This window comes from Larimichthys crocea, chromosome XII (genome assembly GCF_000972845.2).
Source record: "Larimichthys crocea isolate SSNF chromosome XII, L_crocea_2.0, whole genome shotgun sequence".
Classification (NCBI taxonomy): domain Eukaryota; kingdom Metazoa; phylum Chordata; class Actinopteri; family Sciaenidae; genus Larimichthys; species Larimichthys crocea.
This window is the reverse complement of record NC_040022.1, coordinates 3,761,501-3,778,249: the sequence shown is the minus strand read 5'-3', so window position 1 is coordinate 3,778,249 and position 16,749 is coordinate 3,761,501. Positions and strand designations below refer to the sequence as shown.

The 16,749-nt window shown below is 38.6% G+C and overlaps 1 protein-coding gene and 1 non-coding gene across 2 annotated transcripts; one reads left to right on the top strand and one right to left on the bottom strand.

The window, feature by feature from the left end:
* Positions 1-2,312: 2,312 nt before the first annotated feature.
* Positions 2,313-10,153, bottom strand: LOC104935254 (cytosolic phospholipase A2). Its single transcript, XM_027284929.1, has 13 exons — positions 10,041-10,153; positions 8,704-8,799; positions 8,145-8,287; positions 7,168-7,374; positions 6,273-6,442; positions 4,722-4,787; positions 4,569-4,634; positions 4,343-4,492; positions 3,472-3,555; positions 3,221-3,375; positions 2,958-3,129; positions 2,719-2,884; positions 2,313-2,469 (listed from the first exon to the last, which is right to left on the bottom strand). Exons 1-13 carry the CDS (start codon positions 10,137-10,139, stop codon positions 2,433-2,435), a joined length of 1,611 nt encoding a protein of 536 aa, XP_027140730.1. The 5' UTR covers positions 10,140-10,153; the 3' UTR covers positions 2,313-2,432.
* A 2,267-nt stretch (positions 10,154-12,420) lies between these two features.
* On the top strand, positions 12,421-16,737 carry LOC104939885 (uncharacterized). The gene is made up of 4 exons (XR_003463419.1): positions 12,421-12,456; positions 12,634-13,301; positions 14,409-14,472; positions 16,616-16,737. It is a non-coding gene; the product is annotated as an uncharacterized LOC104939885 (transcript).
* The last annotated feature ends 12 nt before the right edge of the window (positions 16,738-16,749 follow it).

The window sequence follows — 16,749 nt, the reverse complement described above, 5'->3', positions numbered from 1 at the left end:
TTTATTATGGTAAAATACTGGCAACCATAGATGCCAGGTTTTTACAGTAAAAACATTTGTTTTTCTTTTACAGTGTATCTTATGTAACAATTATAAGACACTATTCATAATTAATTATTATTAATTCATTGCTAAATGGCATGAAACCAGTATTTAATGGATGCTCCTTTATTGTGCTCATATTAGCTATAGTGGTGCATCATATAACACCTTCAGTATTTCAACCATCGATCAGTCAATTCAGTCAGTTTATTTAAAGTGCACATCACCCAGAGTCTGCACACTTTTCCAAGATAAAATAGGAAGCATTAGACAACCAGCATCAAGAGAACGTAAAGGATGTGACGAGGTGTACAGAATAATTCCTGGACTTACAATTTTTGTGTCCACTTGAGCAGATTATTACTGACAAAAAGCTTTTGAGTTAAATTTTGTTAACACTCAGTTCTGGTCAATGAACTGATATTTCAGACCATACATGTGCGCAGAATTGCTTTGAATGCACTGTTACTTCTGTAGCATAAAAAGTCTTTCAATGTAATAGTGGAAATCATTATAAAAGAAACATTCAAAGAACTGCTTTGTTGGTGCAGCATATTCAATTTACCAGACTAGCTGTTTCCTCAGATTTCATTATTAGTGCTAAGCTGACGTGTTCTGACTCTGGTCCCGTTTTCAGCACACAGACATGGGATTTTGATAACACTTTGATTTCCTCATCCAGGAAAGACAGAGAATATACTATTTCTCAAACTGTTGAACAATTCTTTTATAGAAATTACTGCTAGAATTGGAAACTTTTATTTTATCGCTCAGTGATAGAATAAAAGAAGATAGCAGATAGCAGTGCAGTATGATGTTTTCTTTTTGAGCAACATTTCATTCAGTGCTGGACAGACTTAATTGTTTAATGAACTTTTATTAGATTAAAGACATCTTTAAGACATGTGATTACTATTCTGAGCTCAGAAAATCAAAATCAAATGTATTACAGTTTCATAAAATAAACAGGAACACAGTTGTAAGATGGAGGACTGCAAATAGCTCCAAATTTCAGTTCTCAAACACTGACACTTATCTGTCCTGACAAGGAAACTAAAAATGAATGAATGGTCATGACGTCGTCATACCATCGCTCTAATGCTTTGCTCGGTGCCAAACATCATTGAAAAATGCTCAACATGGCAAATAAAAAAAAAAGTCAAAATCCTCTCTTTTTCTCTTCACCCAGCGGCTGCCTTATGATGACTGACAGGCCTGATATTAGCTCATGTTATGGGAATATCACTTATTCATATGAAACATTTACAAACCTCTGTGGGCTATGAACTGAACCCTAGCTAGCTATAAAACAACAAAGGCCTCTGGCAAAGGCAACACTTGGGCTGTCATCCCATTTGTCTGGCATCCTGAAATACCAGTATCAATAAAAAGTTATGTAACAAAAACATAAAGATTATATCTGTCAGGTGAATATTCACAATGGAAACATAGTTATGAATATAATATTCAATTTCTGTCATATTCTGTGAATACAGCCCCCTAAATGTGAAACACTGAACCTTTAAAGTCTCCATGAAGTCAAAATTGAATGAAATTATATCTAGCGCTATATGTCACTCATAAAAGTTATTTTGTAGATATCTTTAGGTATTCTTTTTTGTATGTTTGTAGAACGATGTAGTTTGTCGTTCATGGAAAAGGATAAAAAGTTATTCATGACTCTTCCTGTAAACTAATTTTGTGTCCAATGAAACACTTTCTTATGACACTGCTGGAGCAGAGGGATTCTGAGGGCCGCTACATGGCCTCAGTCATTACTGTACAAAAACACAACTATATAACTTCAGTCACTGATTTTGGTGAATCTGGGTCATATTTTATAGAGAAAATAATTTTTGGCTTTGCCCCTGATGTCCACCACCTGCTCTGCCTCACCTCTCAGTGATTTACATTGATGGACAGATAACTGCTATTGCTGTGGTTTGTCCCAGTCTGGGTTCATTGGAAGCTCCTAGTCAGATAATAAAAAGTCAGATGAAGCCTTCAGCCTTCTTTTGATTTCAACTACACAGTTTTGTGACAGTTGCAACACAATCATGTTGACAAATAGACCAGAACCACATTTTGCCATGATGACACTGGCAAGTTGAAAGAAATACCAGCCACACTGTTGCAGCTGATAATAATGCAGGAGACTCGCTTCACTGTCACAATGTGGTGGACATAGACAGACCTCTAGTGTTTCATTTACGTTACTGCATCAAAATGTTCCAGGAACAAGAACTAGCCATGTAAAATTATAGGCATGGTTTCAATTTTACTGACAATTATTTAATTAATGAACACAACAAAAACAAAATTTAATTAAAGGGAAAATAAAACAGCTAATGAAAGATATAAGTGCTTGTGTCACACAATTTCCATGAAGTTTAGAGACCATGCTTTGTTGATGACGTGCTGTAATACCTACAAAAAAAAGAAGAGAAAGAAGGAGAGGAAAGAAGAAAGGAAGGGAAATAAGAAGGAGAACGAGGAAAAGTGTAGAGAAGAATAATCATAAGAAGAATGTAGAAAGAGGTGTATGGAGAGGATTAAGGTCAGCCGGGAGGAGAGGGGGAAGGAAAAGCAGTGGGATGATAATAAAGTTAAAGTTCATTCATTTATTCACTTTTGCTCATTGAATTTGAACATGTTGCACCCACATACTGCCTCTACCTCTTGTGTCGGCGGAGAGCAGCCTTGTAAATCTCCCTCAGCAGAGTTTCCTTGTTGTTCTTCACATTGGCTTTGGCCGTCTCCAACACAAGCTCAATCTTATCCTGGCTGAACGGAAGCTGGAAGGTGTAGAACTCCTCCATCTTTTCTTTGACCTTCTGTGCGTCTGGACCAGAATAAAACCATTGGTGATCATGGACATATTTGTGTTTTGCATTGTGAGCTTGCATGTCACAGACCTTTGCAGTTGTGTCTGTTGAAGAGCGGCATGTAAACAATCGTGGGCTCCTTCTCTTTTCCCTCAAACACATAGCAGTCCTTTGGCCAGTCTCTCTCCTCCAGGATTTTGTTGTCTATCTCTGGGAAAGGCTTCTTTACAGCGGCTGCATAGTCTCTGGCATTAGTCAGGGTCTGTGCAAACAGTTTTAGATTAATTTCATTATATCTATCTTCTATCTATATTATTTTTTTTGCATCTACAACACACACCAGTTCAACTCACCTTGAAGGCTTCATCAGATCCATAGTCCAGAGCAATGAGCAGGTCTGCGTCTCTCTTTCCTCCAAGGAAGGGCGGGTAGGGCAGGTTCAGCATCAAACCAGCGTCTATCAGCTGCAGGTGCTCCTTATGACTGACACAAGGTGGCACCACAGCACCTTCACAGCATCGCAAATCCCAATATCGCAATTGTTTGATGTCTAGCAAATCACTGGACTGTAAATGTGATAAATGCACAGATGACAACAACTTACTGGAATAATTGTAGAGGAAGTTTTCAGTTGTTCTCCATTCCCATTTCCAAATGAGTGGGAAGACTTTCTGGATCAATGAAGAGGCTGGGAAAACACAGCAGACTCAAATAAAGCAAGTTACTGTAGATGATGAAGAACTCAGAGCTGCATTATTAATTTTTGGACACTTGGGGGCAGCAAAGCATGCTGTAAACATTGTGGAGCATTATTAGTCAGATTATTTTAAAATGATGGAGAGCAGAACTGAGCTAAAAGAAGAGTTAATATTGGACTTACATTCATCAGACAGACTAAAAAACAACTGCAAATGTTGCTCAGAAACTGCGGAATGTATAATTAGGCAGATATTTCCTAATAACATATTATAATAACAACTTTGTAATGTTAGAATATGTCAGTGTTCTGTTCATAAGTTGAAAGGAAACTCGGGAAGACTGATTCATTGGAAGAGATTCAATGTTGTCAGCCATAGCATCTTTTAAGGCATTATATTTCGGTGTTGTGTCTTGTTGTGCTTTAAATTTGAATTATGTAATGTATTCAGTTGTGCAGCTAACTTATAAAAATTGTGGCAGTGGAAGAATTATCCGGGCAAGAACACAGTAGGACAAATGTTAGAAAAAGCTATTGCACTGGTCAACAGGTTGTAAAAGTTAAGACTCTTGATCAAAGTCTGTAAAGGTGCGGTGTTCTGAAGATACGGTCAGAAGATAAGAATAAGATAAGAATCCTCCTTTCCAAATGATGCAGCTGTGTTAAAGTTCAGACGTTCTAGAAAATTCATTGCTAAGTGAATATAGTGATCAGCAAGGAAACCTTCAGATGGGTTTCAGCTTATCACCATCATTACTATCAATGCTGTCAATAATACCTCTCAGTGTTTTCTGCAGGTTGTCCACTCCAGACCAAACAGCAGGATCCTCTGTGTTCTTTTTGATCAGCTCTGTTAGTTTCAAAAGGCCGTTGTTCATGCGCATGTAACTGTCCAAGAAATCTAAGAAACTGTTGACCTGATGTGGAACTGAAATAGAAATATATATACATAACATGAACCATTAACAGTATACTACCGAGCTGCAATTGTATAAACCAGGTACCTTCAGTCCGGAGAAACATCCTATCCAGTAAGTTGTTTTCATCAGCAGCTGCTACACCCACCAGATCTGAGTGCACACATGGTCAGTTCTACTTCTGCACATTTAAACATGTTCAGTGACCTTGCCTATTTTGAGAAAAAATATGCTTTTTACCTTTTAGCCAGTCAGGAATGGAATTCACCAAACTGCCTTCATCTGCGATGGCGCTGCCAACTATACCTGCATGACAAAACAAACACATAACAGACAGACTGTAAAGATTCTAGTAGCTTCTAGTAAAATATATGACACCTTTATTTTTTATTAAGGGCCAACGTGGGAGAATTCGAAACAAAGGCCTGGTTAACACTGGCCTCCAGTGGCTTGGGAACCGGAGGGTGGCCGGTTCAAGTCCCGCATGGACCAAATATGGAAGGTGGACTGGTAGCTGGAGAGGTGCCAGTTCACCTCCTGGGCACTGCCGAGGTGCCCTTGAGCAAGGCACCGACCCCCCCCCAACTGCTCGCTGGGCGCTTCTCAGGGGGGCTGCCCATCACTCCACCATCTCTCTCCAAAATTGCATGTCTATGCCTCGTACTGCATGTGTGTGTATCTGGGTTAAAATGCATGTAAATAAAATAGAGTGTGAAAAGAATTTCCCTGTTCGTGGGATTAATAAAGTATATCTTCTTCTTCTTCTTTTTGACTTGTGACACCTTTAAAGAATAGCTCAACATTTTTGGAAATATGCTTATTCATTTCCTTGCCAAAGGTTAGAGGAGAGGATGATATCTTTATGACAAAAATGAAACTTTTGCCAACAGTCAGTTAACTTACATTAAAACACAGTTTAGAAACTGGGGGGAAAGGGCTAGACTGGCTCTGTCCAAATGTAACAAAATCTATCTACCAGCACCACTGAAGCTCGCTGATTAACGTATTATATCTAATTTGTTTTCTTATCTGTACAAAACAGCATGTTTACATGACTGTGCAGGGAGTTATGTACATCTCTTTCTTTCCTGTAAGCACTGTGTTCACAAAACTCTAGGAGTTTGCGAGCTTTAGCACTGCTGGTAGGTGGACTTTGTTACCTTTGGAAAGAGTGAGGCTGCCCCTTGTTCATAGTCTTCATGCTAAGCTAAGCTAACTGGCTGATTTACCTGTTTATTAATATTGACTCTGCTATGTTGTCAAAAAACCCTCATCAGATTAGATTTAACTTTAAAGGGTTTTCTAGTCATTTAGTATTGTACTTCCACGAGGAAGGAGATTTAAAAAAAGCTTAATGCTGATGCACAGAGGCTGAATTATCCACTTTTAGTATGTGTTAGGATCCCACACCTCTCATGAGGCAACTTGTTTCCCTGATAAATTTTCACATTTTTTAAACTGCAATGCAGGCCATTGCACATTTTATGACACCTTTAGGGTTATTTTCTAAAAATAACACTAAAGAAAACATAGTTATGTATTTTACATAGTCTGTAAACAGAGCTCCCTAAATCTGACTAATCTTTAAACTGTTATCATGAGAAAACACCTAGCTCAAAAACAAGATATTTAATCACAAGAGAACAGGATAAAAAGTATTACTACAGTCATGACCACATTTGACTTCCATATCGCCATGGCCTTGAGATAACTTCAAAATGTGTCCTCTCCTTACAGAATTCTTTGTTTTTAGGAGATTGTGTTTCTACTAGACAAAAGAGGCAGACGCACCTTGCAGCTTGACCATGTCCATCTCTGGCCCTTTACCATCAGGCTCTGCTTCATGAATTCTGCTACCAAGATGAGAGGTGTTAATGAAGAGACCCAGATCTGTGAAGCCAGCCTCGTGAGGAGTAATCTCAAACCATTTAGCTGTGCCAAAGACAGAGAGACAGAGACAATAAATTTAAATTTAATCTAAATGCATGATGCTTTATCTCTTTGGAGTTTGAGTTGTGTGTGTTTGTCTCATAGGTGTTCATGTTCAGAACCTTTTTCAGGGCCGTGCTGCAGGCAGTTTTTGTCCACTGCGCTGTAGATGGGATATGGATTGAAGGCATTCGTGCCATCCTCAGAAAGACACCGGAAGTCCAACTGCCAAGAAAGCATCAGGCGAGTGAACTGAGAACATTATAATGAAAACAGTAATATACAATGTACACCCTAACCCCATTTATACAATTTTGAAAAGCAACATGTGCCTTTTCACAGAAATTTAGCCCAAAGATAAATTATTATTAACTCATCCAAAGCGGTATTAATTTTTTCATCAACCCCTTGTTTCTCAAACTCTTGCACACATTGTTCCATTGATCATAATGATGACGTCCCATGACATTGTAACCTGCTTCTATTCTAACAACCTACAGTGACCTACAGTAAGTGCAGCACACACATTGCGTGATTTGATGTGCACCAGTAGACTCTCCCAAAATCCATTACAGACAGAAGAATTAGTCGGCAGCAATAATATAATATGATAGAATTATATATAATTATGTGAGCTGATGAAACTTTATGACTTTGACTCTGTCATTGTGTAAGATGCTCGGAACTTCCTTGTGTCTTTGATACTCCTTTGGGGTTCAGTTCATTAGGATGGCACAAGCTACTGGGTTAGCTTTACTCTGCGTGTTTGAAACATACCTGTTTCATGATCCCAGCAGAGGTTAAGACCCCCCAGATATCAGTAAGAGAGAAGTGCTCATCCTTTGCCCTCTTGTCCAACCAGGTCAGAGCCTGTTCCAGCATAACACTAGGACCTGACAGCCTGGACACCGCTCTGTCCATGTTGGAGCTCCACTCTGGGTCGCTGTACAGTGTGGACATGGACCTGAAAGAGTGAGAAACAAAACACAGGCAACACAGAGGTCTTTTTAAGCTTTATTGGATACATACAGCTAAAGAGTGCTAAGTCAGAGTGCTGCAGGTCAATGTTGAAAACTTTTGATCGGATTAAAGCAACATCAATTATTTATGACACAATTTGTGGCCCACACTGTCATCCCATATTCGTCAAATTTGCAAAACATTTTGAGGGAATTAATAAACTTTCTGTAAAATGTTTGTTTTGACAAACTGTCATTGATTTATGGGCCATATTTACATCAGGCCTATGTACATGTTAGGACTGGTGTCATCTCCTATAAAGCAATTTCAAAACAGTTTTTAAAATGTGGTTCAGCATTCTTAAGAAACAAGTTTTGTAATGATTTATAGTCTGATTTGTGTGATCAATCTCTTTCATTAGCCCACTGTTATGATTTCAGTCTATATATATATATATATATATATAAACTGTATGTAAAACTGTATTGAATTCCCTTGGATACCAAAAAAGACTTTATTAATAGAAATAGACATGTCTGGATAATTGATAATGGATGATGCCACTTAAACAGTAGCTGCTGGTGAGTTTAAACTCAAATCAGTAACTTTTGCACCTATGACTATGAGGTCCAGTACTCCTTAATGAACCACCAAGACGCCTCATACAGAGGCAGGATCAAGTGGGTGAGCTGAATCGTCAGATTTCAAATTCTCCATGCAAGTGTAGTGTGAATATAAATTGATTATGCGGGACTGTGTTGTGCAAGTGTCTACCAGGCAGAGGCAGAAACTCCTCCCAGGTAGAGCAGAGTGTCCAGCAGACCTTCCTTTTCCATCTGATAGAGGGAACCCAGCAGACCCACGGCTGCTCTTTGACCCCCACCTGACCCTAAGACTGCAATGTGAGGAACTGACTCCTGGAAGGAAAGGGAGAGAGAAAAAAATAGGAGATGGTTGGAGGTAGAATCATTTCCAAAATATGAATTTATCTTTGTTTTACAGGCATTCATGTTGGATGAATTTTAACAATCATGGTAATCTATTACTTTTTCATCCAGAACCATCATCAGGTGGAAATGTCTTTTTTTGCTGCTGTTGTTGTTTGTGCTAATAACATTCAAGGTTCATTTGTTATGGGAAGAATTAATTGATGTTAAAAAGCTTCACAAAACAACATTCATTCATTCAATTCGCTAAAAACCACTGTAGTATTTCTAACCTGGATATATATCCTCAAAATACTGTATATGCAAAGTGTTAATACAGAAACCTCTGAGAAGAGAACAAAGAAAGAAAAAGAACATATTCAAGTGTAATGTTTCTTCAGTTATACCATTGTACACTCGATTCCCAGGCTGTTGAGTGACTTCAGTACGACTTGTTTCCTCTTGAGGACAAACTCCTGCTCCTCTGCAGACAATGACTGGGACTGATGCAGACAAAAATTATACAAAGTTAATTTAAATCTAAATGCTTAAAAGAAATTAAAGACAAAGAAGGGCGATACATTTTAGTAAACGGAAAACTAGAAATACAGATGGTCAAGTTAATTAATGTATATGCTCCTCCAGAGAGTGATAAACAATTGGATGGACAATAGGTTAGACATGACAAGCATAAAAAGACTCATATAACTGAATTCATACACGTCTTTGAAGGAACTTGAATTGGTGGATGTATGGCGTGAACTGCATCTCATGGGAAAAAAAACTACAGACACTACTCTATATATATAACACATACTCCAGAACTGATTATATTTTTATGAACAGCTGGGATCTACACAAAGTAAAAGAATGAAAAAAGGCTAGGCTTTTGGCGAAGCGAATTAGGAAACAACAGGCTATTAACACGATACGTAAGATCAGAGACCCTTGTGCATGCCAACTAAGACATAATGAATACAATTAGAGAATAACAACGAGAGAGATAACTATGAAAAACTCTGCTCTCAACCACCCTCGTCTAATAAAGAGGCAAAAAGACACGTCCTTGATTCTCTTGATTTACCATCTATTGGAGAAAAGCAAAGCAATGCTCTTAAAGCTCCTATAACTCCTGAAGAAGTATCTGAGGCCATATCCAGGCGCAAGGCAAATAAATGATCGCAATAGTACCGAACATTTAGAGAATAACACCTCTCCTTAACTTATCTTTTAACTGTACCATTAAGGAGGGTGCTAGCATGAGTATATAGTGGAACACAAATCCAGATGGTATCTGTATTATACCTAAAACTCAGTTTACATGAAGGCTAGATGGAAGCAAGGGAGTTCAGCATTGCCATCAGCCCAGAGGAGTGCCTCAGTATGTGTGACACCACACTGTACTACTAAAAAACGAATGTGGAGGGAATTTGGGTGGAAAAAATTGACGTTTCGTTTCTTCATCACACCTAGGATAAAGAGCAAGTTCTCGACAAATTCTAAACCATAAAATAACCCTTTAATCCTCTACACTATTTTGCCACTACATTTTCATCTGCTCTGACTATGGATACCTGCAGCCATGACTGTTATGTAGTTTGTAGATGTTGTAACAGCATCTCATGCAACATACCTGAAAGTACCCACATGTTAAACACACAACTCCACTGTGGCTTTACCTTGAACAACACTGCATTTATTGAATCTAGATTCTGCACTGAAACATTTTCCTTCATTCTCTCACCTTGACAGTGAACGCTGACTCTCTGTCTAGATTGGGTAGAGAAGTCGGTGTCCTCTCTTCCCTTGATATACCTTCGATCTGAGGAGTGACTGCTGACATGTTGTCCTTTTTGTCCACAGGTTGTCCCATAGGTCCTAACATCACACTACAAGCACAGAGCAGCCCAGCAACCCAACCGGCAATTCCACACAGCATGCTTGGAGGTACGGATTATTCTGGAGGTCGGTAAAAGGCTCACAGAGTTAATGATTCAAGCTCCTCTCCTTTTTATATCTTAGTATCAGACAATTTATGACTAATCAGAATAACACTGAAGTCAGACTGATATCTCAGAAGATTATACAGAAACAGAACAAACATTTGACATACATCTCCTCCGAGTGCAGCACGCACATCTGAATCTTCTTCATATCACTTTAACAGTGCAGTTATCTGCACAGAAAAACACAACAAGATTGTAAACATCCCAGAGATGGGCCAGAAAATTTGGTTCCCACGGGCCAGTGGATAAGGTGCATATCATGCAATGCAGTTTTGGTTCCAGCTGGGGGCCTGCAGTGTGTTGCATGTCATACCCAGTCTCTCTCGTTTCCTGTCCACCTCTTTACTATCAGTATTAAATTAAGAACATGCTAAAATTCAAGTTTATTGAGACAGTTTAACCATTAAAACTAAAGCAGAATGATATTATCTTATATACTCCAAGTCACACTCTGTGCCAACACAGGCTTAATTTCTCCAGGGCAGCTTGCCAATTCTGTTTTCCTTTTCTGTGTATATTTGTTGTTTCTGCTGGCTGTCCTGCATGCATTGCCTGGCCTCCTACTGTCACCTCAGCCTCGCATATCTTAATATTACCTCATAGTCATTATATGGTTGACTTTGATCTACTTCCTCCTCTGTTTCCTTAATCACAGTCTGAATTAACTTGTGCTTTATGTCTGCTCAGGACTGATCAGGTTTTAGCCAGTATGACTCCTGACCTCCCTCTAACTTTTTTCATTTTGTTCCATAATCTGATATTTGTGGCGCTTTCAGTTCATTTACTTTTTTCCCAGGACCTCAATATTTTGGAATTGGATCTTTTGATCTGTCACTTGATGCTGAAGTTTGATCCCGATTAAGTTTAAAGTTGAGTTTAGGAGGAGGAGTGACAGTCGTAGCGGGCATACTACTCTTTAAATTCAAACTTTCCATTAATGGTAACAATTCTTGCCACCGACTCTGAAGTTCTGCAGCCTCTGAATGATTCTTCAACAGTTCTGTTTTATCCACTCCTTTCTTTCAGCTCAGCCGGACCTCTCTCACATTCTTTTTTATAGCGATGACCATCAGTTTAATTTTCTGTAATCCTCCTTCCTGCAAACACTTTTTAAAAAAATGTGTTCGGGGTATTTGATCCCCACAACAGCGAAAAGAGTCACGCTTGTTTCTGTTCAAATGATTACACTATTGACTTGTTAAAAACAGGTTAAAACAGCACCGTTACATATAGCTGGACAACTTTATAAACCTGAAATGATGCAAGATAGAGCACAAGTCAAAAGCTTGGACACGCCTTCTTATTCAGTGTTTTTTCTTTATTTTGTTTATTATCAACATTGTAGATTAACACTAAAGACATCAAAACTATTCAATAACACATATGTATTTTTGTGGTAAACAAAAAAAAGTGTGAACAAAGCACTTGTTTCTTTGTTGACAGCTCTGCACACTCTTCATTCTCTTTATCAGTTTTATAAGGTATTGAAGCTGTTCCTGTATGCTGAGCACTTGGTGGCCGCTTTGCCTTCACTCTGCAGACTGACTCCCCCCAAAACATCTTAATTGGGTCTCTCAAGCATATCATGCAAAGTCACCCATAATAATTATGGTCTTTAATTGTCAGTCAGTCTTTTACCTTAGTCCAGGGGTGTCCAAAGCTTTTTGTTAAAGAGGGCCAGATTTGACAATGTAAAGATGCTCGGGGGGGCCACAATTTGTATTTTTTTTATGACAATGTAACCAAATCTAAGCCAATAACATAATAACAACAACAACAACAATAATAATAATAATAATAATAATAATAATAATAATAATAATAATAATATATTATAAAAACAAAGCTTCGGGCCGCATGAAATCTGACCGTGGTCTGTGATTAGCCCCCGGGCCATACTTTGGACATCCCTGCCTTAGTCTATTGGCCAGATAATTGGTTCACAGTTTTTATTTATTTTCTTTCTGTGTGAACTTTACCGACTTGTGTGTGTGTGTGTGTGTGTTTGTGTGCATTTGAAGTTGAAGAGGATTTCTGGGCTGTTGAGCACACTCATCAATGATTACTTTGTGTCTGCGCTACAGGCACTGGGCACAGTCCTATGTGGTAATCACCTCCGCTGACCACTTCTCACTGAGCTGTTCAACCACAGAGGTGAGACGCATACATACGTGATGAGCTGTCTATTTTAAGGTGTAATGTGTGTGTGTGTGTGTGTGTGTGTGTGTGTGTGCAATTAAGTAGGTGGTTTTGACCCGACAGTGATTAAAGTGAGTTCATATCTAAATATGATTTCTATAATTTTTTTTTCTCTGTGTGCTTCTGGCTCAGGTTCTGGGACTCTCTTTAAAAAACTGAGATCACATACACCTGCACCTCGCTCACCTGCCTCTCAGCACTTTTCCATTCACTCTTCACTCACCTGCCAGCCGCACCCCCCTCATCAGACCAACTCCCCTCACCTGCTTGACTCACCTGGTTCCCATCACCAATCAAGCCAGTACTACTGGTGGCTCGGTTCTGGTTAGTCTGCTTCATCGCCTGTTTACCTGCTTGCGGGACTGGTTTCCCCAGCCAGAGCCCCCGGACTTGCCCCGTGCCCAGAGAGACTATTTCAAGTGTTGCTTTGAACTGTGCTACTTCTCGTCTACCAGCCAAGTGTAATAAAAGTGACTCATTTATTACCTTTGTCCAGTGTGCTGCATTTGGTTTCTTACTACACCCGTTACAATAGATAGATAAAGATAAAAAATAACCTTTACCTGTCCCTGGGCTTGGGGCTTTGTACTTTGTAGTTCTGACTTTTCATGCTTTTCTCGGCATTCGGCCAATATACACAGAAAGCTGCAACACTTCTGAGTGTTCCTGGGAATGGTTTTGGTTTACCGGAACAAAGAAATGTCGACATGCCCAGTTTAGTTTAGGGCATGGCAGGTTAATATAAAGGCAGACAATCTAAAGTGATAAAATAGTTCCTTAAAAAAAACAAGGGCTTGAAGGTAAGGTTTTCTTCTAAGAAGTACACGTTGTGTGAGTGTTTAACTTGTGAGTCTGCAACCGTTGTTGTGGTCTAGAAGAGGATTCATATGTATGAAATGAATTCAAGTAGTAGTTGCTTCTGATTCTCAGTGGAGGTTGAGGAACTGACTTCAGGACGTAGGGTCAGTTGGAATTTGGCACTAGACTTTTTAATCTGAACCTCAACAATTTCTCCTTGTGCGAAAAGAAATTTTACTCAGTTGAGTGCAGATCTTCTAACTAGCATATGGATTTCTTAACAGCTGTATGAAATTCTTGAAGTAGACAAGCATTTTGCACCAAGGGATTCTACCTTGTTTCAAGTACTTATTAGAGAGAGCATTTATTAGGAATTACGAGAGTGGTCTCACTACCCTCCTAAGGTCTGGCTCTACAGATTACAGACCAGTTTAGTAAGATTTTGAACTTTATTATAATGCACATAGTGCAAGGTCAAGTGTTTCCTGCTCCCCTTAAGTAAGGAGATGCACAGAAAGTGACTATAACAGAGAGAAAAACAACTTACAAAGCAAGTTCATATAAGGGAACCTAGTTAGCTACACATTATTGTTTTAGAGATTGAATCTCTTTCTATTTAATATAACAGCTGTTTGACTGCTTTCACTAGAAGTTGTAGTGTAAACAACCTGGATTCATGGTGAAGGGAGGGAATAAGTGTACGCTAGTTAAGTGACATTTGTGGACAATGGGAAACAAAAAGAGTAAACTAAATCCAGATGAAGAACCCCGATGCTGCTAAGGATTCATAATTAGCCTATCACCAATATTGTGTAAATTAAATGTTTGTTTTTGTTTTGTTTTGTTTTTTGTTGTTCATTCAGGTTATTTTCAGACATATATACATTTTTGAAATTTGAAGACCCCAGAAAGATTGTATGTCATTATTGCTCTTATGTGTGCTTTGGTCAGGAGCTGCTTGTTTTTCAGCCTGGTTTGAATGGACGTCTGGTAACCCTTACCACAGCAGCTTGTGACTATGGACCCCTTTTTTTCACTTGAAGGTTGCTTCTGCGCCCCAACATGCAGTTTTTCAGCATCATTAATTTGCACGTTGCTTGCAATTTCAGGACCACTGGTAAAATCCATCATAAGACATCAAACATTATGGAGGGGAATGCAGCTGCTCCTAAGGTGAGAGATACATGATTTAGACTGTACATTAGTAGCTGTAGCTGTGTTATAATTCAGTATAGGCATAAATACATAAAAACGTCATTTTTTAAAATTGTATGGCTATATCTATATTCCTGTAAATTGTTCTTAGAACTGTGTGTAACATTGAGAGCAACTTAAAACCAGAGTGAAATTGCTTATATTGTATGTATAAACACAGTTAGCCAATAGAGCTAATTATGTTTGTTTTAATGAATGCATTGTATACTTAGCAGCCATAACATTATGACCACTGACAGATAAAGTGAATAACACTGATTACTTCGTTATCATGGCATCTGTCAGTGGGGAGATATAGGCGAACATTTGGTCCTCAGAGTTGTATGGATGTATTGGAAAAAATACATCCATTCAATAGAATGGATGTATGTGACGATTTGAGCAACTGTGACAAGGGCCAAATTTCAGTTCAATTCAGTTTTATTTATATGGCACCAAATCATCGTCTAAGCACTACAGTTCATAGTCTAAGCCTATAGCAGCATATCTAAGGGACGATTCAGCAGTCACCTGAGCCCACCCTAACTATAATCTCTCTCAAGAAAGAACATCTTAAGCCTACTCTTAAATGTGGAGTCTAAAAGTAACATATACTAGGTTTTCTGCATCTTTGAGGCAGGATGCGCCATATTTTTGCAATGGTGAAAAAGGTAGTTCTTGAGATTTGTTTTATGTGGCAGTCAAAGATAACACTAAGATTCTTTACAGTGGAGCTGGAGGCCAGGGTATTCTGATCTAGAGTAACCATATATTTAGATATAGAGTAAGAGTTTTGACAGTTTTATAACAGTTTTGGAGGTGTTTAAGGGCCAATTACAAGAAGAGTTTAAATTCTGAAAGCAGATTTAAGTAACTGATTTGTCTTATCCGACTTAATAGTTAAATATATTTGGGAATCATCAGTAAATTGATGATAGTAAATGGAGTGATTCCTAATAATCTGGACTAAAGGAAGCATATATTAGATGAATGGAATTTGTCCAGGCACAGAAACTTGTGATATGATAAATAGGACTGAAAACACCTTAGTGTGGTTTCTTTAAAAATGTTCAAGTCTCTGTAACAGGATGTGATGGTCAATGGTATCAAATCTAACAAGACAGGTGCAACAAGAAGGTCATTTGTAACTTTCTCTAGTGTTGCTTTGTGCCATGATGCACTTTAAATCCTGACTGAAAATCCTCACATAAAAATGTTGTTGTGGGGAAAGTCACATAACTGGTTGGTTGGCAACAGTTTTCAGTTGAGAAGTATCGTAGAGAAAAAGGGAAGGGTGGATATGAGTCTGCAGTTGGCTAAAATGTCTGGATCAAGAGTGGGCTTTTTAAGAAGAGGTTCAATTACAGCTACTTTTTGCTTTTTTGCTCTACCAACTGAGCTAAACGCTGACCCTAATTACAGTTACTTTAAAGGACTATGGTATATACCCTGAGATTAATCATATCCTATAAAGAAGTGTTAACCAACCACTTACAAGGGGAACACATGGCACCAAGATGTACAATGGGAAGAAGGAAAGCTGGCAGAGGCAGTGTCATTCTTTGGGCAATCTTCTACTGGTCCTGGCATTCATAGGTCGCTTTGACACATAACATTGTTAGGAACCCCCTACACCCTTTCATGGAAACAGTACTCCCCTAGCCTTTTTCAGCAGGATAATGCTCTCCACTGAACAACTTACAGGACTTAAAGAATCTGCTGCTAACATCTTAATGCCAGATGACACTGCACACCTTCAGAGGTCTAGTGATTTCATGCCTTAATGGGTCAGGGCTGTTTTGGTAGCAAAAGGGGGACCTACACAATATTAGGCAGATGGTCATGGCTGATCGGTGTACACAATATTCATGACAGTGTAACTCATATAAAAGTTTCAAACTTAGATATTTGAATATCTGTTTATTTCACCATTTTATCTCATTTTTGTTGGGTACACCATTCTACTTCATTGTCTGTATTTTACTGACTGAATCAAGAATTGTTTTATTTAGATTTTCTAAGTGAAACAATTATAACTTAAAGGTGCCTTGTTGATAGAGTATAAATAAAGTGTTATTTCCTATTGAGTCTAATTCTGTTAGCTGGTCTTGATTCTTTTCAGAAAGCCATCCACCAGTCCCAGTCTCTGTGCGCTGGTGAAAAGGAGTATGTTCAGAAGAGGAAACAAAAAGTTATGAAGAGACTCAACAGCCTGGGGGTCGACTGTACCGCAGTAAGAAAGAAACCTCTCCCAGT